This window comes from Lutra lutra, chromosome 10, assembly GCF_902655055.1.
Source record: "Lutra lutra chromosome 10, mLutLut1.2, whole genome shotgun sequence".
Lineage (NCBI taxonomy): Eukaryota > Metazoa > Chordata > Mammalia > Carnivora > Mustelidae > Lutra > Lutra lutra.
In genome coordinates, this window is record NC_062287.1 from 69,991,279 (window position 1) to 70,015,194 (window position 23,916).

A 23,916-nucleotide genomic window follows, 5' to 3' on the forward strand; every position below is an offset into this window, starting at 1 on the left:
TTTAATTACAAATCCTCTTTGGTAGAACAGTTTCACTGTGGCAGGATATATCTTTTTAAAAATTTTTTAATTTATTTTTTGAATTTCTTTTCAGCATTCCAGAATTCATTGTTTCTGCACCATACCCAGTGCTCCATGCAATACATGCCCTCCATAATAGTATCTCTCCTACCACCTTAGAGGACTTGGAATTGTCATAGTCCTCAAACTACTGGCCCCCATAATGGCTCAGCCCCCATTTGGGCCCTTTTAGATCCTTTCCTTGCGGACCACCATTTTATTAATTTTATTTTATTTTATTACTTTTTTTTTTTTTTTTGCTAATAGTTAAAACTAGGAACCAGTGTTTCAGGATCCTCTAGTACCAAGTTAGTACTCTGCTTACTTCTCTTATGACACTACACAGTACTGAATTCCTATGTTGATACTCACTGACTAGCTCTGTTTCCTCCATCATGAGGACACAGCTCTGATGCTCCAATTTCAACTTTACCTTCATGGGGGTGGGGGAGGTTGGCTCCAGTTCCACCAATTTTCTGGTTGGGTGTTGGGATGTGATCCATACACTGGGACTTACATTTTTTAGACTCTTGAGTGGTCCCTCCCTTTATGGATTCCTCATCACTGGTTTCACCAACGAGATCTGGTAGTCAGTGGCGATTACTTCTGGAATTAAAGCTCTGGGGCAGTGTCCTTTCTGACTAGGCTAGACAACCTACCTTTCCTCTGCCCATCTTTCTATTTAGCCTGTATTTCCCCAGTCTCTGTATCCCCAGAGTTCTCAACAGGGATCCACGGAGATTATGACCAAAGTAAAATCTTTATGAGCACTGTGTTGCAAGTCCTATAAGAATGAGAATGGAAACAAGACAGCTACCTTTGGAGGAAAGGGCCAGCAAGCATAGCTGAGAAGATCTTTATTTGCGTCATTGCTCTGCCCAGTCAGCCATGGAGACATTGTTGTTCAGAATTTGATGTACGAGGCAATTTGCATATACAGCATCCTGCTATCTTTCATTTTCAAAAAGGCTTTATTTTTATCCCCCAAATATCCTTCCATTTACTTATCCTAAGGAGCCCTGCTTCTTTGGCAGTTTTCCTCTGGCTGCATTAGTTGGAAATCTCTCTGAGCACCTCTCCTCCATTGCTGATCTCTGTCTGACTGACAGCATCTAAGAGATGACCTCTCTCCGGGAATAAGCAGAGGGATTTCTCAGGAATAACTAAAAGTCTTTTAGAAACAAAGACTTCTTCCAACCTCTCATAATTTTCCTCTGAGTGCCCAGCAAAGAGAAATAACTCATAGAAATCTCTCTCCTTGCATTTGCCCTTTGAGGGCTTCAAACCATTTTCTGTCCATTATTTAGGGCTATTCAGGCAGAACAGTAACTTAGAAATGTCACCTTTTCATGGAAGGGTTCTGTCTTTAATATGCAGAGTAGATGGAAGCCTATGGCAATGTGAGCATGGTGTAAGAGGATTTTACATTGCAGTGTGAATGATGACAACATTTTTAATCGAGAAGAGCATTGCTGTGCATGAGCCAAGAGACTCTCTGGCTGTTGGGAACTATTTCCTCCAGGACTCATCCCACTAGTCCGTCATCAGGTGAGAGTGTTTCTTGGGCTGAATGCCAGTTCTTGGATGGCTGAAACACTAGCCTGGAGGACTCTGTCTACTTGCCCCACAGGGCTCTCTGTACACAGTGTCACCCAGAGTGACTCACATAGAAAGCTGTTACCTCATTTTGTTGACTTCCATTGTGTGAACTGAAGGTTGAGTTTAGCTGAAAGAGAGGAAAATCAAGACCAGAAATGAAGAGACTAACTGACAATCTCAATTACCAAATAACACATGAGAATACTGAAACTCTTAATAAAGAATATAAGGTGAGAGCTTTGCCCTCTATGGGATTTCCTTTTTGCAACAAGGTACTTGTGAACTAGGGGTAGGCATGGTGAGTCCAAGGGGGATGATGCAATGGCATGAAAACTTTTCAGTGAACAACTCCCAGTGGGATCTCACAGGAGAGAAGGTTGGGGATGACTCCCATTTCTACTGATTGGAAGATAATAACCTAGAGAAATTTCTCCATTGAAGGCTGCCCTGATACTGGTAAAGCCACGGATGTGAGCTGAGCTCTACCAATCCCTTTTGCACCCCCTTATAAGATAGAGTAAGCTCAAACTCTGATTTCATGCCTCATTATTTCTAAGTTTCAGTTTTTGTATGTACTGTCTTTTGATTTCTAACCTTAGAGGTTAGAAAATTAAAAACTAGTCTTTTGATTCTTCCTCCTGTGAAATCTGAAATAAAGCTCAAACTCTTACTTGATTTCCTAAAAAAAGACCCAGTTCAACAAAACAGAAAATAATTATAATCAATTTTATAAAAAGATATAAGGTAAAGGAGAAGTCATGTCACCATTTTCCAGATAAATAAATTAAATTTTCATATTGGGGATTTTGTTTTCATTAGTTTTTGTCCTTCATTTCATTCCCTAACTACCAGGAAATGTTTCTTATTACCTCTTCACCCCTGTGAGTTCTCAAGCCTCAATTATCTCCTCTTTCTCTTTCACACATCTCTTCCAGACTCCCCTAAAGGAAATTCATTTTTTGGGGGTGACTGGGTGACTCAGTGGGTTAGGCCTCTGCCTTCAGCTCAGGTCATGATCTCAGGGTCCTTGGATCAAGCCCCACGTCGGGCTCTCTGCTCAGTGCAGAGCCTATTTCCCCTTCTCTCTCTGCCTGCTGTTCTGCCTACTTGTGATATCTCTCTCTCTGTCAAATAAATAAATAAAATATTTTTATTTTTAAATTTATTTTATTTTATTTTTTAAAATATTTTATCTTATTTTTAAGATAAAAATTTTTATCTTCTCAGGATTAGAACCTGGTTTCAATTGGAATATCACATTTGTTGCCCGTGGGTCAAGACTTTTGGTAAATTCTGACTTCTATACCTGGTAGTTCATTTATTCATTCAGTTCTGGAAAATAGACATCATCTCTGACCCATGCCATCTACCCTTTGTGGAGAAGTAGGCAACTTAGGAGAGATGGGGCTCTGGTCTTGGGAATGGAGGCTCCCTCTCTGAAAAGTTCTAAGGTACTGTCATGGTCTTCAAATACACTGAAGAGATAAAAAGAGATGACTGAGGGAATGTGATGGTGTATAAATGAGTGAATTTGGCTCCCAAGAGCCTTCTATAGTAATTATGTCTGGGTACCTGGAGAGAGAGTTGGGTCTGCCTAGAGTTTGCTCTGCTTTGCATGCCTGTTTGAATTGGTGGAGATCAGGAGACCATTTATCAGGAGTGTTATGCTTCTCCGTAAATATCTACAATTGCTATGAAAGAGACAAATAAATGTAAATATTTAAAGTGTGAGCTCTGGAGTCAGACTGTCTATGCTTAAATCCTACTCTTAAGCTTATTTGATGTGACATTGGGCTAGTATATAACTTCTCTATACTTGGTTTTCTCAAATAGAAAGCAAGGATAACAGTATCTACTTGAAAGAGTTGTTGTGAGGTGTGATAGTAGATTTTATGTGTCATCTTGACTAGACCACACGGTGCCCAGAAATTTGTCAGGCATTATTTCTGATGTATCTGTGGGGGTATTCCTGGATAAGATTAATATTTGAATTGGTAGACTGAATAAAGCAGATTACCCTCCCCAGTGTGGGTGGTCCTCATCTCATACACTCAATCCTGAATATGATAAAAAAAACTGAGTAAGAAAGAATTCTTACTCTGCCTGGCTGTTTTTAAGCTGGGACGTCAGTCTTTTCCTGCCTTCAGACTTGGGTTTAGACTGGAACTATGCTATCTACTCTCCTGAGTCTCCAGCTTGCTGACTACAGATCTTAACCTACTCAGATTCCATAATCATGGGAGCCAATTCCTTACAGTAAATACATATATATTCCCTATTGATTCTGTTTCTCTGGAGAACATAGACTATTACATAAGGATTATGTAAAATGATCAAAGTGAGTCCTTGGCACACTGCTATGTTTTACAGAGTCAGCATTCATACACTTCCATGATTCTTCAGGTGTTTTGCTTTTTGTTTTTTTAAGATTTTATCTATTTATTTCACAGAGAGAGTCACCCAGGTGCCCCTCTTCAGGTGTTTATTAAGCCAGCTTTGTGCTGGGCAATGTTAGGTACTGGAGATACCTGATATTTAAGATATTTAAAAAGACTGTTCTCAAGGAACTAACATTCTAGTGAAAGAAGACAAATAATACACAAATAAGTAGATTTCAGAGATAATTTCAAAGAAGGGTAAGTTCTGTAAAGAAGGCAAAAATTGGGGCACCTGGGTGGCTCAGTGGGTTAAAGCTTCTGCCTTTGGCTCAGGTCATGATTCCAGGGTCCTGGGATCGAGCCCCACATCGGGCTTTCTGCTTAGTGGGGAGCCTCCTTTTCCCTCTCTCACTGCCTGCTTCTCTGCCTACTTGTGGTCTCTGTCAAATAAATAAATAAATAAATAATCTTTAAAAAATAGATTAATATCACAAAGAGATTGAAGTGACTTCTTTAGATTGGGGGGTGGTCAGGGTAAGTCTTTTAGTGGATGACATTTGATTTTTAAGTTGAAAACTAAGGAGTGATAAGGAGCCAGCCATCAAAAGAGTGGTGGGTGTATGTGTGTGTTAGGTGGGGGTATTGTCATAGAAGGGGAAGACTGACAGATTAGAAAGGCTTTTCTAGGCACAGGAACCAGAAAATCAAAGGCTCTGGGGTAAGAAAGGTCTCAGTTTGATAGCTCTAGGACTTTTCAAAAACCCAGTGTGGGTATATGGGTGAAGGGAGATTGCCATCAGAGGATACTGTAGAGACAGATAAGAGGGAGGTTACATCTGTCTTAAAAGCTATATAAGAGTATTTAATTTTTTATTCTAATTATTCTGGAGAGTTGTAAGTAAAGGAGTGACTCAGTATAATCCATGCTTTTAAAAGATCACTGTAAGAGTTATGTGGAGAAGGGAGTACAGATGCAACAGTCACATCCAGGAGACTAGTTCAAAGAGTACTGGGATTCTACAGGTAAGAGATGATGGTGGCTTGCACCAGGGTCCCTGGTTGCAGTGGTCTGAATTTCTGTGTCCTCCCAAATTCCATACGTTGAAATCCCAATACTCAATGTGATGGTGTTATGAGATGGGGTCTTTGGGAGGTGGTTAGGTCATGAACCCTCATGAATAAGATTAATGTTCATGGAAAAAAGATCTCAGAGAGCTCCCTTGTCATCTTCTGCCATGTGAGGATACAGTGAGAAGTCTGTAACCTACAAGAGAGCTCTTCTCTGATCATGTTAGCACCTACATCCTGGACTTCCAGCTTCCAGAACTGTGACAAATCTCTATGGTTTATAAGCCACCTTGTGTTATTTTGTCACAGTAGCTCAAACAGACTGAGATACTAGTGGAGATGGAAATGGATGGATTTGGGGTGTGTTTGGGGTGGGGAGAGTAGAATTAATAAGACTTACTGATAGACTGGATATAGATAAAGGGAAAAGAAGAATTAAGGATAATACCTAAATTTTGAGCTGAACACACTAAGCTATTGGTGTTTCCATTTACTATGAAAGGTAAAAGTGGGGGAGAAATAGATTTGGATAGAAAAAAACCTGTAAAATTCCTTTTTAGAGAAGATTATTAGGTATTCAAGTGAAGCTGAGTGTAGCTTACTCAGTAACCATCCAAACCCCTTCTTGCAAGCCTTCCTTTAGAGGTTAGAAAATTAAAAACATTTCCTCTCAGGTCCTCTTGCAGCTAGAGTTCTACACAAAATTTAGGTTCTGGCAATTTTTCATGAACAGCCAGACATTCACGAACACTTGGAAAGCAAGCAAGAGTGAACATCTTAGGATACTGGCTGTATGAGAGGGTCCTGGATATTCTGCGGACGGCACTCATGGAGTAGTTTCCTGGAGGCAAAGCTGCTATAGGTGAACAGTAATAACTTCCTACTAGCACATTTCCATGGTGTGGTTGGTTTCTCCTGGCTGTGTGGCATCCAGACCTGATTCTCTAGCCTTAAAAAAAAAAAAAAAAAAAAAGTCTGTAAGCTACTCAGTACCCTGTAACAAATACTGTCCTGTTTAAATTAGTTTAGAGGACTCTGTTATATGACACTAAGCACTCTGCTGAATACAATGTCAAATGTTAACAATTAGCATTATTGGTAAGAGTTATTCTACCATGTTCCATAGCCCTCCATCCTTTCAGGAGTGAGTATGAAAATTTAATTTTAACTCACCAAGGTTGAGAGCTGAAAACACCTATATATGAAAAAAAATCCTGATATAATTATTTTCAACAATAAGCAGAAGGAATTCTCCAGTAATTTCCTGGCCAAGGAAATTTGTAGGATGTGAGGTTTGAGAAAATATGGTCTGTTCAACAAGAAATAGAAAATCGATTCATGAAAACTAATAAATTGTGATTGAGAACCCCCCATACCCGCTCTCCTGACTCCTGCTGCTGGCCTTTATCCAGCATTAATAAATCTCTGACAACACGTCCTTTATATTTTCCTTTGAATGGCAGCCTTCTGCATGGGTTTGATTTATTGCTTCAAGAGAATAGAGTACTGATCTTTCTGTGTGTTCGTCTACTGATGAAAGGAGCACTGACGTTAACAGTATCTAGGACTCAGCGGGTGCCAAAGGGCTTTCTAGATACTCTGAGAAAAGACCTTAAGAGTCAGATGGGTGGAAATAACACCAGCATAGAACAACCTGTTTGCTAATCTTTCACAGCATATTATGGATGAGAAACTTATTCCTGCCTGTTTTGAGGGAGGGTCATTAAGGAGTGGCAGACTATAATATTAATATGACTATAGTGGACTGTCTTCATGCCCCACCAGTGTTCCCAGTTCCATTTGCACCCACAGCTTTCTAGTGTAAGCCCCCAGGACCCTCTGCCTGGGCCAGAAGCTTGGCCATGTGGGACTGGCTAGAGGTACTGGGGAGTTTGTGCTCTGGGAGGACCCCCAAAGCAGTGATGGACTGGAGTTGGTAGATAGATAGCTTATCGTTTGTTGGATGGGACAATTCTAGGTTTTCTCTCTACAGTATTCCAGAAGATCCCAAGCAGGATAAAGCCCCAGTGCCTGCAGCTGTAACCTACCTATTACTATGCTCTGTAATGGTTATCTTTCCTTCCTTGTCTCACTTTCCTGTTCCCTTACTGATAGAACTCCCAAGTAAATATTTTGTACTCCAGTTCTTATTTTGGGTTATGCTTCTGGAAAAACCCAATATAAGACAGTGGTTAACATTTATATAGAACTTACTAGTTTGTGATGCACTATTCTACGTACTCCATGTTTATTACCTGTGTAATCCTCACAGCAATGCTATGAAATGAGCAATATTAGTATCACCCTTTTACAAAGGAAGGTCACAGGAACTTCAAGAGGTTTGTCTGTGGTCAAACAGCTAATAAGTTTGAGAGTCGGAATTTGAATGATAGGCTTTCTGGCTCCAGAATCTGCTCATTTAACTACTTGCTCTATTCCATAGACTGTGGTTGTCTAATACAGTAGCCTCTAGCTAAATATGGCTATTTACATTTATTTTTATTTTTTAAAGGTTTTATTTATTTATTTGAGAGAGAATGTGTGTGAATGAGAGGGAGAGAGAATCTGGAGCAGGCTCTGCACTGAGCACAGCCTGATGTGGGACTCAATCCCACAACTGCCAGATCATGACCTGAGCTGAAACCAAGCGTTGGACACCTAACCAACGGAGCCACCCAGGTGCCCTGGCTATTTACATTTAAATTAATTAAAACTAAATTAAATTTAAAAATTTAGTCTTTTAGTGAACACTAGCCATATTTCAAGTGCTCAAGAGCCGTGTGTGGCTAGTGGCTATTGTGTCAGATGGCACAGATATGGAACATTTCCATTATTATGGAAAGTTCTATTAGATAGCACTGTCATGCAAGACCCCATTTTATATCTATGGCCTATTTCATATTTCTTTAACACCATAGAAACACTCACTTCCCCGGAAACATTCTCTATATAGGACATAGGTGAGGACCAGAAAAGATAGGAAAGTACATTAGAACTCTTTAGCATTGCTCATAAGAGATATACTCACATCTTTCCCTTAATCCTCCTTTTGATTTGCTCCAGCCAGTTCTACTGAGCATGCTTCTTTTGGCTTTTTTTGATGGCATTGAATTCAGCAGGTGAAAATTCAGGTAGACGGGGCCTGGGGCTAGGGGAAGATACATTATTGGAGACCAGAAGAAATCATCAGAAATAAAAAATATTATCCTGCGATCTTGATTGAGAGGATCTTATAGGCAACTAAATATGAATAACTACTATGCTAAGATGAATATAAGATGACTAAAAATGATTGGCCAAGAGTTGAAAACCACAGCATTTGAGGTCAACAGTCCTGGAGGTAAACATCCCAGCTAACTCAGGCCCTCACTGAGGATATAGCTGATGATGGTTGTGAGTCATCCAGAGAAGGTTAAGAGGAGAATGTATGCATTAAAAATGGTTTCCATCCAAAACGGCTTTTTAAAAGGTACATTTTTCCATATAAAGTATGTTTCAGTTACCTGGAAATTTACCGAAACTCCCATTTTTTCTGACAGTGTTGAAATCAGGAGATTTTGCTCTAATTAGCTTTATGAGAAAGTTTTAAGGACCTGTATTTCTACTTCCTTTGTAGTGCGGGGCAATGCTCTCAGACAGCAAAGAGAGAGTCAATTTTGGTCCTGTGGGTCTGAGCCAAGAGAGAATTTTAATAATCTCAGAGAAACCCAACCTGAGTAATTCCTTGACGTCATTCACCAAGTCTGTCCATCTCTAACAGTGACTAGCTTGGGTCCGGGCCACCATGCTTTGCTCATTCTCTGGCAGGGAGAGACAATTCTAAAAATATTCTCTAGAAGGGACTTCTTTGGGTTAAATATTGGCATCTCTATTTCTCTTGGGTTTGGGAAAAAGTCTCCAGGCAGGTGGCCTGTGATGGGGAGTGGGAATCAGCTGAGGTCAAGTGCCCAGTGAACTGGGTCTAATTTGAGAGCTCTGCAAAGACTGTCTGTATCTCCCTCTTTTAGCCAGTGTTCTTAACTGGTCGAGTAGAAGAGAAAGAATTGCAAAGACATAAATTTCTAGTATAAACTCTGGTAGGGCAGGGAAATCCAACAAGAAGCAGATGACATGATACTTTATATGGAAAACCCAAAAGACTCCACCCCCAAACTACTAGAACTCTTACAGCAATTCAGTAATGTGGCAGGATACAAAATCAATGTACAGAAATCAGTGGCTTTTTTATACACTAACAATGAAAATATAGAAAGGGAAATTAGAGAATTGATTCCATTAACTACAGAACCAAGAACCATAAGATAGGGGTGCCTGAGTGGCTCAGTGGGTTAAGCCTCTACCTTCGGCTCAAGTCATGATCTCAGGGTCCTGTGATTGAGCCCCCACATCCGGCTCTCTGCTCCGCGGGGAGCCTGATTCCCCCCCCCCCGCCCCCAGCCTCTCTGCCTACTTGTGATCTCTTCTGTCAAATGGGTAAATAAAATCTTTTTTTTTTTAATAAGATACCAGGGAATAAACCTAACCAAAGAGGTAAAGGATCTGTACTCGAAGAACCACAGAACACTCAGGAAAGAAATTGAAGACAATACAAAAAGATGGAAAAGGATTCCATGCTCATGGATCAGAAGAATAAACATTATTAAAGTTTAAAACATTGTTAAAATGTTTATACTATTAAACATTTAAAATTAAACATTTTAATTTTAAACATTGTTAAACATTGTTAAAATGTCTATACTGCCTAGAGCAATCTATACTTTCAATGCCATTCCGATCAAAAGTCCTGGCATTTTTCAAAGAGCTGGAACAAACAATCCTAAAATGTGTATGGAACTAGAAGGGACCCCAAATTGCTAAGGAAATGTTGAAAAAGAAAAACAAAACAGGGGGCATCACATTGCCAGATTTTAAACTTGACTACAAAACTGTGATCACCAGGACAGCATGGTACTGGCACAAAAACAGACACATAGACCAGTGGAACAGAGTAGAGAGCCCAGATATGGACCTGCAACTCCATGGTCAAATAATCTTCTACAAAGAAGAAAAAAATATACATCAGAAAAAAGACTGTCTCTTCAATAAATGGTGCTGGGAAAATTGGACAGCTATGTATAGGAGAATGAAACTTGACCATTCTCTTACACCATACACAAAGATAAACTCAAAATGGATAAAAGACCTCAACGTGAGGAAGGAATCTATCAAAATCCTAGAGGAGAACATAGGCAGTAACCTCTTCAAAACCGGCCACAGCAACTTCTTTCAAGACATGTCTCCAAAGGCAAAGGAAACAAAGGTGAAAATGAACTTTTGGGGCTTCATCAAGATCAAAAGCTTCTGCACAGCGAAGGAAACAGTCAACAAAACAAAGAGGCAACCCACGGAATGGGAGAAGATATTCGCAAATGACACTACAGACAAAGGGCTGATATCCAAGAGCTATAAAGAGCTCCTCAAACTCAACACTCAGAAAACAGATTAATCACATAAAAAAATCGGCAGAATACATGAACAGACACCTCTCCAAAGAAGACATACAAATGGCTAAGAGACACATGAAAAAATGTTCATCATCATTAGCCATCAGGGAGATTCAAATCAAAACCACATTGAGATACCACCTTACACCAGTTAGAATGGCCAAAATTAGCAAGACAGGAAACAACATGTGTTGGAGAGGATGTGGAGAAAGGGGAACCCTCTTACACTGGTGGTAGGACTGCAAGTTGGTGCAGCCACTTTGGAAAACAGTGTGGAGATCCCTTAAGAAATTAAAAATAGAGCTACCCTATGACCCTGAAATCGCACTACTGGGTATTTACCCCAAAGATACAGATGTAGTGAAAAGAAGGGCCATCTGTACCCCAATGTTCATAGCAGCAATGGCCACAATTGCCAAACTGTGGAAAGAGCAAAGTTGCCCTTCAATAGACAAATGGATAAAGAAGATATGGTTCATATATACAATGGAGTATTATGCCTCCATCAGAAAGCATGAATACCCAACTTTTGTATCAACATGGATGGGACTGGAGGAAATTATGCTGAGTGAAATAAGTCAAGCAGAGAGAGTCAATAATCATATAGTTTCACTTACTTGTGGAGCATAAGGAATAACATGGAGGACACTGGTTGAAGGAGAGAAGTAAGCTGGGGGAAATAGGAGTGGGAGAGGAACCATGAGAGACTGTGGACTCTGAGAAACAAACTGAGGGGTTGGGAGGGGAGGGGAGTGGGGAGTTGGAAGAGCCTGCTGGTGGGTATTAAGGAGGGCACATATTGCATGGAGCACTGGGTGTGGTACATAAACAATGAATCTTGGAACACTGAAAAAATGAAATAAAATTAAAAAAAAAAAAAAAAGAATGAAGCAAGGATCCAGAACAAACTTGGGGCTTTGAGCAGTTGGTTGCCTCTGTTGTTGGAGATACAGGATGGACTGAAAAGTGGAGAAATTGCAAGACTTTAAGAGGAATACATAGACACAAGACTTCTTTCTACATCCCATGCAGTTAGATGTTTATCCCTCCTTGGTCCTAGAAAAGCCTGGAGGATTACTATAATGAATGGCAAACTGTTAGCCTCCTTCCCCACTCATTGGATTATACTCTACCTTGTACCCCATCCCACTGACCCATGCAGGAGATTGGAGGACTCTTAGGGTGAATGAAAAGACAAGGAAAAATTCTTATACCTACTCATAGTTTAGGATCCCCTCCAGTAAAATGGAGAGGTTGCTTCCCATCTAATCATTATATTCAGGCCTACTGATGGACAACTCTGACAAGTCCTTTATTCTGATTAGCAGTTTATTACCTTCCTCTTAAATATAAATGAGCAGTCAAGGAGAACTAGAGGTGTGAGGATAGCCTCTAATGTGAGAAGAACAAAACAAAAAAAGTAACACTCACAAAATAAAAACAAAAAACCTCCTGGAAATTAAAAATACAATCAAGAGAACTTAAAAACAAGGTAAATTTGAAAAGAACCCCAAAACTCAGAATGTTAAACCCAAGGTGGTAAGGGAGGGAGGAAATTATCAAAGAAATAAAGCAAGAAAATTTCCCTGAAGTGAAGGGCATGCAATTTCAGATTACAAGTGTTCTCGTAGTACTCATAACAATAAATAAAAACACCCTATGCCAAAGTACATCATCATGATATTTTAGAGCACTAGTGAGAAGACTCTGAGAGAGAGATACAAAGAAGAAGAAGAAGAAGAAGAAGAAGAAGAAGAAGAAGAAGAAGGAGGAGGAGGAGGAGGAGGAGGAGGAGGAGGAGGAGGAGGAGGAGAAAGAGAAGAAGGAGGAGGAAAAATCTGAGTGAGAGTAATTTCCAGCCTAGAATTCCATTTCCAGAAAATCTATCCATCAAATAATAGTGAATGTGATCCACAAAAGTGAGAGGAAACCAAGAATGAGAAACAAATAAGATCAAGGAAAAGGAATAAACAGGGATGGGCAGAAAGAAAATTAGACAAATGAAAAGTGAGGGAATTACTAGAAGTAAAACAAGTAAACAAGGAATTGTAATCAAAGTATACTATGTTGATCAGCTGAGAATAAATAATATTTACATTGTTTAATTACGTAAACCCCTAATATCCTTCTGACAAATAAATATATGACATTACCACACTGAAAGGATGTGAGTAGGGTAGGGATGTATTTTATTTGGGTAGAGGGTAATATACAAAGATTCCTGTTGAATACATCATTTTAAACTTTATTTATTTATTTGAAAGAGAGAGAATGAGAGAGAGAGAGCATGTTAGAGAGAGCATGAGAGGGGAAGGGGCAGAAGGAGAAGCAGAGTCCCCACTGAGTAGGGATCCTGATGTGGGACTTGATCCAGGACTCCAGGATCATGACCTGGGCTGAAGGCAGTTGATTAACCAACTGAGCCACCCAAGAATACATCATTTTAATACAAGCATCAAGAGGGCAGGGGTTTTGTTCATCATGAATTGCTAGTGCCTAGAATGATGTCTGGCACATAGTAGGTCCTCAAATAAATATCTGTTGCATGAATGAAACTTACTCCTAAGGAATATTTCTCCTAGGAAATTTGTAAAGAAAGCAGAGAGTAAGTAAAAATAAACTTCAAAAAGTTTAGTATATAGCATCTCTTTCTCTCTAAAATTGGTTAAGACAAGCAGTTTCAACTGGGGGTTGGGAGAGCCTGTTGGTGGGTATTGTGGAGGTCACATATTGCCTGGAGCACTGGGTGTGGTGCATAAACAATGAATCTTGGAACACTGAAAAATAATTATTTTTAAAACGACTAGCAAAAAAAGACTAGCAGCTTCAAAATTTAAAAGTAATTACATAAGATAGTTAAGCAGAGCATCAAAATACTTGAGATGATTTAAAAGCACAAGGCATTCCTGAGAAACTATCCTTTGTAAATCTTTATGCTAGTTGGTTTGATTGGGGATGCCTTGGAGCTCCAAACAGTTCCAGGGAAATCAAAATTTAATTTTCTCGATATAGAACCCAAGTTATTGTATTGACTTTTCCTTCCATCCACTCACTAATATAATACAAGGATGCAGTGAGGAAAACTGCTTTTGAGCTGGTGTACTTGGGAAGAGAAGTCCTCAGTACTTCCTCTCACATTAGATTCCAGAAAGTTTTCACCAGAACACTGATTCCTTCTGTTCTGTAAAGAGGTGTGTCTTTGGATCAAGGTTCTGTTTTGCCATCTAATGGATCTAAATTGGGTCTATTTAGTCCAACTTGGCTGCGAACTTGACTGCTGACTCTGACTGTTATGAACCCATGGAACTCTACTCATCCTCTTGCTGACTCCCCCTTCACCGAATATTGGCTGTACACCTACTGTGCGACAGACACTGTGCAAAGACAGGAGGAAGAAGACCATGTCAAAGAATTCCGGATGCTTACAGGTAAAATAGCCGGTCCCCTTGGAGTACGCAAGAAGATATTCAAAGCTCGGACCCAGGTATTTTGGTGTTAAGTTTGCCTGCGGGTGGGGTGCACACCTTACTTGTCAGAGGCCTTTAAAGAAACATCCGCGGACTTTATCGGGGTAGCAGCTGTTTGCTGGACTGTGGGCAACCCAGCGCGCGCCGCGGGGGCAGAGGGCACAGCTGGGGACTCCTCTTGGTCCCTAGCTCTCTCCAGTCCTCAATCCCAAGGAAACTTGGAAAAATTTCCCCCAAATTCATATTTGTGGGCCTCCTGGGAGGCCAAACCCCAACCTGAATCCACCCACACGCCCCATCTGCTTCCCAGGCTCGGGGCGCCACTAGCTTCGTCGGGCTAGGCAGCTTGGGGCTTTAGGGTTTGAGGTCTTCTGGAGCTGCTTTCCTACTCTTTCCCCCTCCCCCTCGTCCCCTAAGTCGGCCCAGCTATTTCCGCAAGTTCCCTAGAGCTCGGGGGAGATAGGTGCAACCCCGAATTCCTGGAGCCCGTTACAGGCTCTGCCAGACCTCAGAGACCGAAGCAGTGGTCCTGGAACAGGCGGTGTAGAGGGCAGAGACGTTAGTGGTGCCTCCCAGCTGTGCCTTTCCATTCCTGCCAGAAACAGGGAGAGAGGGACACAGAAGTCTCCTGTTTCTGCAGGGCTTTAGGAGGAAGGGGCCGGCCCCTGCTAGCCGTCCGCTACTGCTCTGAGCTACTCTAGGCGCCGCGTGCCCGGGCTACAGGCAACCTGGGTCATGCAGCCACTGTGCACTCTGCCTGTTGGGGGAGCAAGCAGACCCGGCAAGAGCCACCGGATTCCAGGATCAGGATTCTTTGGGCTTGTTACCTGGAGTTTAGTTGCCCAGGTGCATGGCAAATAAGATCCAGAGGGTCCAGACAGGCAGCCCCTGAGCGCCCTTCTGATCTGCAGAAGCAGTAAGCACCAGCAGGTGGGATCCCGTGAGCCTCTGGCTTCACCCTCTGCCCTTCACCACTGGGCGAGGCTATTCGAGAGGCTTCTGAGGTCAGGATGGGCCAGAGGACGCATTTGGGGGCACAGCCCTCACCCCTTAAAAGGACCAGCCTGAGGCCCCGAGGTGTGTGTGTGTGTGGGGGGGGTAATCTTCACTTCTTCCCACTGCTTCTATCCGCCAGCCCACTCTATGGCCCTTCGCCAAGAGCTGGGGATCTTCTCTCCGCGTCCAGGTGTGGCGAGAGCCCGCAGCGAGGGCTCCAAGAACCCAGCTCTCTTAAGAAATAAAGCTGAGGGACGCCTGGGTGGCTCAGTTGGTTAAGCAGCTGCCTTCGGCTCAGGTCATGATCCCAGCGTCCTGGGATCGAGTCCCACATCGGGCTCCTTGCTTGGTGGAGAGCCTGCTTCTCCCTCTGCCTCTGCCTGCCATTCTGTCTGCCTGTGCTCGCTCGCTCTCCTCTCTCTCTGACAAATAAATAAAATCTAAAAAAAAGAAGAAAAAAAAAAGAAATAAAGCTGAGACTGGGTGCGTGCGCGCGTGCTTAGGGAACAATGTGCACCCCTGTGTGTGTAAAACGTGTCTGTTACCCAAAGCAGAAACTCGCAGGGTCGCTTTTGGATTTGGGAGACGTTGGTTTGGCTTGCTGGGCGCGCGCTCATTTGCTAACAGCGGGTGGAGGCGCGATAAGTTGCAGCAAGTACCGGCTCTTTACCGGAGTGTCCGCGTGTGAATGCGAAAAGCCGAGCGGTGGCTGGGCTCCAGGTGTGTCAGCGCCAGACGTGCGCCCCGCGCGCAGCGTGAGTGCACTCACCAGCCCGCCTGTAGCTGAAAGAAGCAAGAGTGTGAAAGTCCGAAGGCTGCCCTTTGGGCTTGCGGCACCGGCTGTCCTTTGTGGGACCGCGCAGGAGCCCCGCCCGCTCCGCAATCAAGAGCTTCAGAGAAGTGGGGTCGGGGTGCGGCGCGACGCAGGTAGAAACCCGGACACAGGTTGTCCCAGCGCAGCAGCTTGGCAAACAATATCTTGAAGCACAGGACAGCTGTGTAAACCAGCCCAGCGATGAAGTGGAGGGTCCTGGGTTAGAGTGGAGGATGCTGAGCCGGCAGTCCAGGTCTCGGGAGTAGGAGGGAAATGCCAGCTTAGCCCCTTCCCCTGTCCTCCCTCCCACTCCCACCCGTCCCAGAGGAGTGAGGCCAGGGTGGCTTTCTCGCCAGACTAGAAGCAGAACAAATTTGCGTGGCGCAGGGTGCCAAGGCGCAGGTGGAGTGGGGGGGGTGGGGGAGAGCAGAGGATATCTCAGGAGTACCCAAGGTGTCCAAGGAGATCAATCTTCCAAGTTCCTCCCCCTTCCCCCTACCAACTTCTTCACAGGGGGCTATTTCAGCTGAGATGCCTTTATAGAACCCCAGCCTGCTGTTTAACTTCCTGGGGGTCTAGGCGGCCAGTCCGATGGTGCGGGGGGGAGGGTCCCATACTGGTATAGTAGGAGGGGCTTCGAGATCGGAGTTCAGGCACCAAGAAAGTGAGAGAAGCTCTGGCACCTCACCGTAGGTAACGCCAAACTCCCCGCTGGGCTCCCACTTTCTGGACGTCGAAAGCGCTCCACCCCTCCACGCCCTCCCGCTCTCCAAGCAATGACCTCATTGCAAAAGACAGCCAGAGCGGATGGTTCCCCTCCCTAGAGAACCAGTGCAGGGAGAGCGAGCAATGACGCAATTGGAGCTGGGTAGGTCCTGGCCACTTTGGATTGGCCACGCAGACTCGTGGGGACCCCCCTCCCACTATCGCTGGAATAAGAGCCCAGAGCTCCGCGGGGAAGACGCCCGCAGCAGGCGTTGTGTCCATCGGGGCGGACCAGCCGCTAGAGCTCTCCAGAAACTCCAGTCTCCAGGTGAGGAACTTCCCACTTTGATTACTCTAGTAACTTGCCTCTGGATTAGTTCATCTGGTTTGCTCCATCTATCTGCCTTTTGCCTCTCAAGGCCGTTGAGGCCCACCTGCAGGCAGGTGCTCCTAGTTCTCTGTCCGGCTCAAGGGAAGGAGGGCGGCTGGGATAGTCAGAGCGTTGTTTTCTAATTAGCGCAGGTGAAACTCCGAGCATTCCCTGGGCGTCGCCTGGGCGCTGGAAGCTCCGCCAGCTCAGGTAGGCGGGTCTGCAGCCCCTGCGTTGGTGCACCTTGGCGTGCAGAATCCAGCCTGAGTTTGGTCTGGGAGTACCCTGCTTGATCTGTGCCCTGAGAAATCAAGTTTGATTCTCCGGACGGCGGATCCTTGAGACTTCCTATGAGGCGCCGCCAGCCCACGAGCGTCCTGAGACGCTGGCGGGGACCTGGGCTGTGCAGTCAGCCGAACAGGGCAGGGGCTCACCTCCGGAGGCTGGCGACCAGCAGCAACAGCTAAACTGCACTCCAGCACGGGGGGCTGGGGTGCCAGAGCCCAAAGGCACCAGTAACTGGCAGGTTAAAAATTTCCCCGAGTCCAAACTCACTGAGAGGTCAGTGCTCCTTTCCAAGGTACCCTTCCTACTTCCCTCTCCCACGCATTAGTGGGGAGGGGAAGGTGGCCATGGATTTCTCAGTCCCTGAGAAGAGTGGCACAGTGGGAGAACAAATGTGTGTTAGGGTGGGCCCTGCTTGGTCACTGTAGAAGCAGAAGGGTGTGCATGTATGTGCAGGCACTGGTGTGTGGTTTCTCCCTGATTTTCCACCAGCCCCAGGACACCTGTTTCTGCTCTACCACCCCCTTCACTGCGGGTATCTTTTGAAATTCCCAACAGCGCTTCTGGCAAGTGCAGGGAGGCTGGGGGAGGTGGGGTAACTTGACTGAAGCCACAAGGCAGTTGTGACTGAGGCAGCACAGGAATCCATGTCTGTGGGCTCAAGGCCTTGCTGGGTCCCGGCGCAGTGTGTAATGTCTTTCTCTCCTTACAGAGAGGCATCATGAGCTTCTGGAAGTCCTCCCCCTTCTTGGCTTTCAGCATCTTGGTCCTATGCCAGGCAGGCAGCCTCCAGGCGGCACCATTCAGGTGAGGCAGCCTGAAGCCATTGAACCTTCCCCTTCTACTGCCCCTGGGATCAGGCAGTCCTTGCTTCTGAAGTCACCCCCGGAGTTAAGACGCTTGGTGGACATTGAATTCAGCCCTGCAGAGGCGGTGGGGAGTAGAAGGCACGTCCTCAGGGAAAGTCACAGAGACCGGGAAGCCTTGCTGCTTATCTTGGGGAGGAGGCAGGCAGGGGCTCAGAGTCTCTGTTGGGTTTGCTTTCCCTCCCCAGGTCTGCCTTGGAGAGCCTCCCAGACCCCACTGGGCTCAGTGAGAAGGAAGGCCGCCTCCTGCTGGCTGCCCTAGTGAAGGCCTACGTGCAGAGGAAGGCAAATGAACTGGAGCAGGAGCCGGAGGAGATGGAGGGCTCCAGGTAAGCCTCCCCACTCCGCCCTGGCATATGCGGAAAGACGTATCCCAGAGAGGTAGGAACAGCAGCCTCTGGCCAGCAGGAGTCCAGCAGCCTGTGGTTGTTCACCAGGCCATGCAGCGCAGCCATCCTCAGGCTCGCGGAAGACCCGTCCCCGTGGAGCCGAAGAGACTGTGGTTAGACACATTAAAAAGGCCCATTCCTGAAAGCAGTTAGGAAATAGAATGGGGAAGCGTAGAACCCCTTACACGGGGCATTGGTCTTGCCCTACTGAGGAGAAATCCCAGCATTGGTTGGCTTGGGACTGGTAAGTGTGAAGCCAGGGGATGGACTTGGTATATCTCAGGATGTTTCAGAAATTGAACCAGTGTGTTCTTTCACACTGACAAGGAGCCTTTATTGCAGGTTGGCAAGGTGAAGCCAAAGGCCTTTGCAGAGGGTAGGGTTGGGTAGGGCACTGTCTGAGGTAGGTCTGGGGTCTTTAGATGTGTAGGCTGTGCAAAGATGCGCACGTTGTCGGGGGGCCACACGCTCTGCCCCTGCTTCCCCTCCCTGCGTCCCCTGAGCTTGGAGCACACACCAGCCCCGTGCTGACCCTGGCCCTGCTGGCTCAGAGGCATGAGATGCACAAGCAGCTACCCTGCAAATCTCAGTGCAGAGCATGACGACTGACCGTTTGCAGCATGAGGAATGCTACAGAAGGCTACCCCTTTCCCACCACAGCCCTTCCCCACCCTGCCCTGGCTCAGGAAATCTCTAGGTTCTCCTACGGGTGGATTGAGAGCTGCGCGGCCGCCTGCCCCTCCTGCCTCTGCTCCAACTGCCCCCTCCCTGGCCCAACCTTCTGCATGACTGCCCTCTGGGGCAGACCCTGGGCATGGTATTGTCTGGCATGTCTTTTCCCTGCAGCCTGGACAGCTTCCGAGCTAAGCGGTGCAGTAATCTGAGTACCTGTGTGCTGGGCACATACTCGAAGGACCTCAACAACTTTCATACATTCTCTGGCATCGGCTTCGGGGCTGAAACACCTGGGAAGAGAAGGGACATAGCCAGCGGCTTGGAGAGGGGCAGTTAACCCCACTTTGGGGCTCCCCAGGATGCCAACTGAACTCCTCCCACTCCTTCCTGATTTCCCTTCCTGCTCCCATTGATGAACTTAGCACATGCAGGTTTCACTTCGGTAGCTCTTCAAGCTGGTATTGGCAGCTTTGCTTATGCCAGAGAATGCTGGGGATCTCAGGGTGGAGGGAAGAGGGCAGGACTCCTAGACCAGGTTAGAGGTAAGAGCAAGGGAAGATCTGTGAGATCCCAGAGGATTTCAAGGCAGAGTCCTCCCATTTCTGCTTCATCCCTCATGCTTCACCATTGATGAATAAACCTATTTTCTACAAGAATTTGCACTGTGGTGGTCATTACTCTGGTCCCTGTCTGAGGCTTGAGAGTGACCAGAGCCTATGTTCAAAAGCAGCTTTAGCCTCAGGGTAGCCGGATACAGGCCTTGGTGAGTGGTCCCTATGAACCGGCTCCACCATCAAGAACAGGTGTGCTGAGGAGCAGGTAAACACTTCTGGGGGAGGATGCAGCTTCCGTGCTCTCTGAGCCCCTTCCAGGTAAGACTTCAGGGGATTTTCATTTTCCCACGGAAAGTGGTTTTGTTGGTGTCTGTGGCTGCTGTCTGGCTGCTGGTCACTCCTTGCATGTCTTGGGGGTAGGGCTGGGCCTTTGGTGACCCCTTCCTCCTGGTTCTAAAAGGACTCTATGTAAGTGGCAATAACTGTAGGTTTTAGTACGTGTGTCCTGGAGTCTAGCTTAGCACTGGGTTTTTTCTTTTTCTTTTTGTTTAAGTTTTTATTTAAGTTCAGTTAGTTAACGTACAGTGTAATATCAGCTTCCTGCATACCCTATAGTGATTGCACAGTTCCATACCATCGGCACGGGGTGTTTTTCATGAAGGTCTTTGGGCAGGGCTCCTAGCCAAAGCTGCCAGGCCATTTCTCCTAACAGCTTTGATAATTGCATTTAGGAGAAACCCTTATTCTTAAGTGGTATGTCAAGGAGCTGCAATTCTCTTTATGAAGGCCCCATGGGGCAAGCTCTTGCCTCTTGCCTCTCACTGACAGGACTTGTCTTCTTTCTCCATCCTGCAAATCAGCATCACTACCCAGAAGAGATCCTGCAACACTGCCACCTGCGTGACCCATCGGCTGGCAGGCTTGCTGAGCAGATCTGGAGCTGTGGTCAAGAACAATTTTGTGCCCACCGATGTGGGCTCTGAAGCCTTTGGCCGTCGCCGCAGGGACCTTCATGCCTGAGCAGCTACTGGACTCCAGGAAGAAGGTGACCACCTTTGTATTGTTGAATGGGAGGGGAAGGAATTTGGAGGTTATGATCCACATTTTGAACCCCACTGGACCTGGTAGGGTGTTCAGATCCCTTCCTTCCAATGACATTCTTCCTTCTGAGTAGTGAGTTTCTTTTGTACATCAGCCTGAAATCAGAGCACTGGGATAGGCTGCAGACATGCAGTGTCATCTTTCTAAGAGGAGAAATGAAAAACAAAAACAAACAAACAAAAAAAAGCTTGCTGATTGATAGTTGCTTTTTTTTTTTTTTTTTGCTAAAAGCCTATTTATACCTCAGACCCATACTTTGTAAATGCTATTTAAAGAAGCACTCCTGTAAATTTGTTTTCTTTTTAGTAATAATTGTGATTGTTCCCTTCTTGTCCTTCTTATTCTCCAATTTATCTTTCTTATCCTTCTCCACTTCCTCCACCTTCTTCCTCTTCTTTTTTTATTTTTATTTTTTCCCATCTCAGGTAACCATGAAGCTGAACTCACCACTTCTATTAATTTCTGTTGACAACACTTGGTGAGAAGGCCCCATGGAAGATATACATGTTTGCATCCCAATAGATACTGGAAAAAAAAAAAAAAAAGCACCTTTGTCACTTGAAAGGAATGAAACTGAATGCAAAATAAGCTAATTCCATATGTATTGTGTATTTTTTTTTTATATTTGATTCTGTGTGCAGTGTGATGGCATCTATTATTGGCCTATCTGGTAGCAAATGGGTTCTCTGAGAGCTATCCTGTTGATCATGGTGGCTCTGCCAAACCTTAGCGGGGGCAATAAATCATTGCCTTCATGGCTTCTAGGGACACATGGGAACAGTGATGCTTTGCCTTGTTGTCTAAGAACATGATTGTATACTTTGTTTAAGGAAATCTCAATATTGTACCATTTGTGAACTTCATCAAGATTAAAAACATATTTTGGATACATGTGTTTTGAGACCCTGGTGGTTCATTTCAACTTGTTCCCCAGTATAATAATAATAATAGTAGTTATTGATGTTTTTTGAGTGCTAACTCAGAATAGGCCAGATGATATTCTAAGATAGTGTTTTATACCTATTAATTCATTTAATCTTTATGACAACTCCATGAAGGAGATCCCATTATTATTTCCACTTTGTATCTGAGGAAACAGAGGCCTGGAGAAGTGAAGTCCAAAGTCACATAGATCGTGGCAAACTCAGGTGGTGGTTTCCAGAGTCTACGGTTGAAACCACTGTGCTGTATACTTCTCAACAGTGGCTTCTGACATGTGCCAGAGACCCATGCACCATTCTTTGACCTAACGGCCTCAGATGGTGGATTTTGAAGACAAATGGAAAAAAAAAACAAGACATACAAACAACCTAGACTTTATATAATAAAATGCATTCCCTCTGCCCCATTACTTGGTGGTACAAGTTAAAAGTTTGTGTCCCTACCCCCCCAAAAATCGTATATTGAAACCTCACCCCCAAAGTGATGGTCTAGGGAGGTGGGGCATTGGGAAGGTGATTAGGTCATAAGGGCCATCCCTTGGTGAATGGGATTTGTGTCCTTTCAAATGATGATGGAAAGGATTCCCTTGCTCCTTTTGCCATGCAAAGTCACAGTCAGAAGACTGCTCTGAGGGAGGAAAGGGGCCCCCACCAGACACGAAATCTGTGGGTGTACTGATTTTGGATTTTACAGCCTACAGAACTGAGAAATAAATATTTGTTGCTTAAAAGCCACCCAGTTTGTGGCATTTTGTTATAGCAGTCCCAATGGACTAAGACACTTGGCTTCAAAAATGATCCTTTTATGGTCAATGTTGTTACATCTATGCATCATCTCTTACACCCCCCACATGTATTATAACATCAATGTAACCATAAATACTTCCCCATACATGGGAAGGACTTTTTAAACATAATCATAGTCCCATTTAACAACTAATATAAATTAACAGTAATTTCTTAATTCCTATATATCATATCCAGTCATGATTCAAATTCAAATTCAAATCCATAAGATAATGTGTATATATAAAATCAGGGCTCAACTTATATCTTCACTCTGTTGCGGGTTTATATGTTTTTTGTTTTTTCTGGTTTATATGTTTTAAGGCCCTTTTGATCTAGAGGTTGGCTGTTCTGTTGTTTCTTTCCCCCTTGCAATTTATTTGTTGGAGAAACTAATTATTTGTCCAATAGGGCTTTCCACACTTTGAAGTTTGATGACTACATTTCTGTGGTGAGGTTTAACATGCTCCTTTATCTGCTTTATTTCTTGAGAATCAGTGAGTGAGGAGAAAGAGAAGTCGGAGGCAAGGTCAAAGAAGTAATGAGAAGGGCAGATCATGTAGGACCTTATAGGGCACAGGAAAGACTTTGGCTTCCTGTCAGCTTCTCATCAGTAAAGCAGAAACCGCATCAGTAATTTTCAACAGAAAGTATAATTTAAGAAACTGACGAAGCAGGTAGTAGAGTTCTGAAAAAGCGAAAGAGAACAAGAGTTAGCACAGAGATAGAAAGTGAAGGAGGCGGCTGCCATCCTCAGGGACTGGGGAACAAAGACAAGAGTTGGGGTGCTGAAAATCTAGAACCTTGGAGAAGGACGCTCAGACCACTAAGAGGGGAGATGGGCTGATGCAGTATCTTTGAAAGGGTGTGACAAAACTGTTCGAGGAGTATGGGAAAACAAAATAAAACTGGAAACGACTTCCCTGCCAGAGTAAACTCTGAAGGTGATGCTGACAGAGACAGAAATCAAAATGGGAAAGAGCAAGTTTCTTTTTCTTCATGCCTTCTTATCTCCTTTAAGTGTTCCCAATTGGCAGACTCTGAGATCCACCTGACGAAGGAAAACACAGCTCTCAGAGTCCCAGCTCCATCACTCTGTTACAGCATATTGTTTTCAATTGACATAGAGAAAGGTCAATTCTTTTTGGTGTATAGTTCTATGAATTTTGACAAGTTGGGCAATCACCACCACAATAAAGATACAAAGACATTTCATTGTTCTTCAGTAGTCTCCCATGCTTCTCTTTTGCCCCCTTGACCTCAACCCCTGCTAACAACTGTTATGTCTCTGTCCATCTAGTGTATTTTTTATATTTACCTTTTAAAATTGAGATATAATTGACACGTAACACTGTATTAGTTCTGTGTGTATGACATAA

General features: G+C 44.4%; 1 protein-coding gene across 1 annotated transcript; it reads left to right on the forward strand.

The window, feature by feature from the left end:
- The first annotated feature begins 16,829 nt into the window (after positions 1-16,829).
- LOC125079314 (calcitonin gene-related peptide 1) lies at positions 16,830-21,645 on the forward strand. The gene is made up of 5 exons (XM_047692835.1): positions 16,830-16,898; positions 17,938-18,032; positions 18,280-18,420; positions 20,570-20,754; positions 21,236-21,645. The coding sequence occupies exons 2-4, from the start codon at positions 17,947-17,949 to the stop codon at positions 20,727-20,729; spliced, it is 387 nt and encodes a 128-aa protein (XP_047548791.1). The 5' UTR covers positions 16,830-16,898; positions 17,938-17,946; the 3' UTR covers positions 20,730-20,754; positions 21,236-21,645.
- Positions 21,646-23,916: the final 2,271 nt, after the last annotated feature.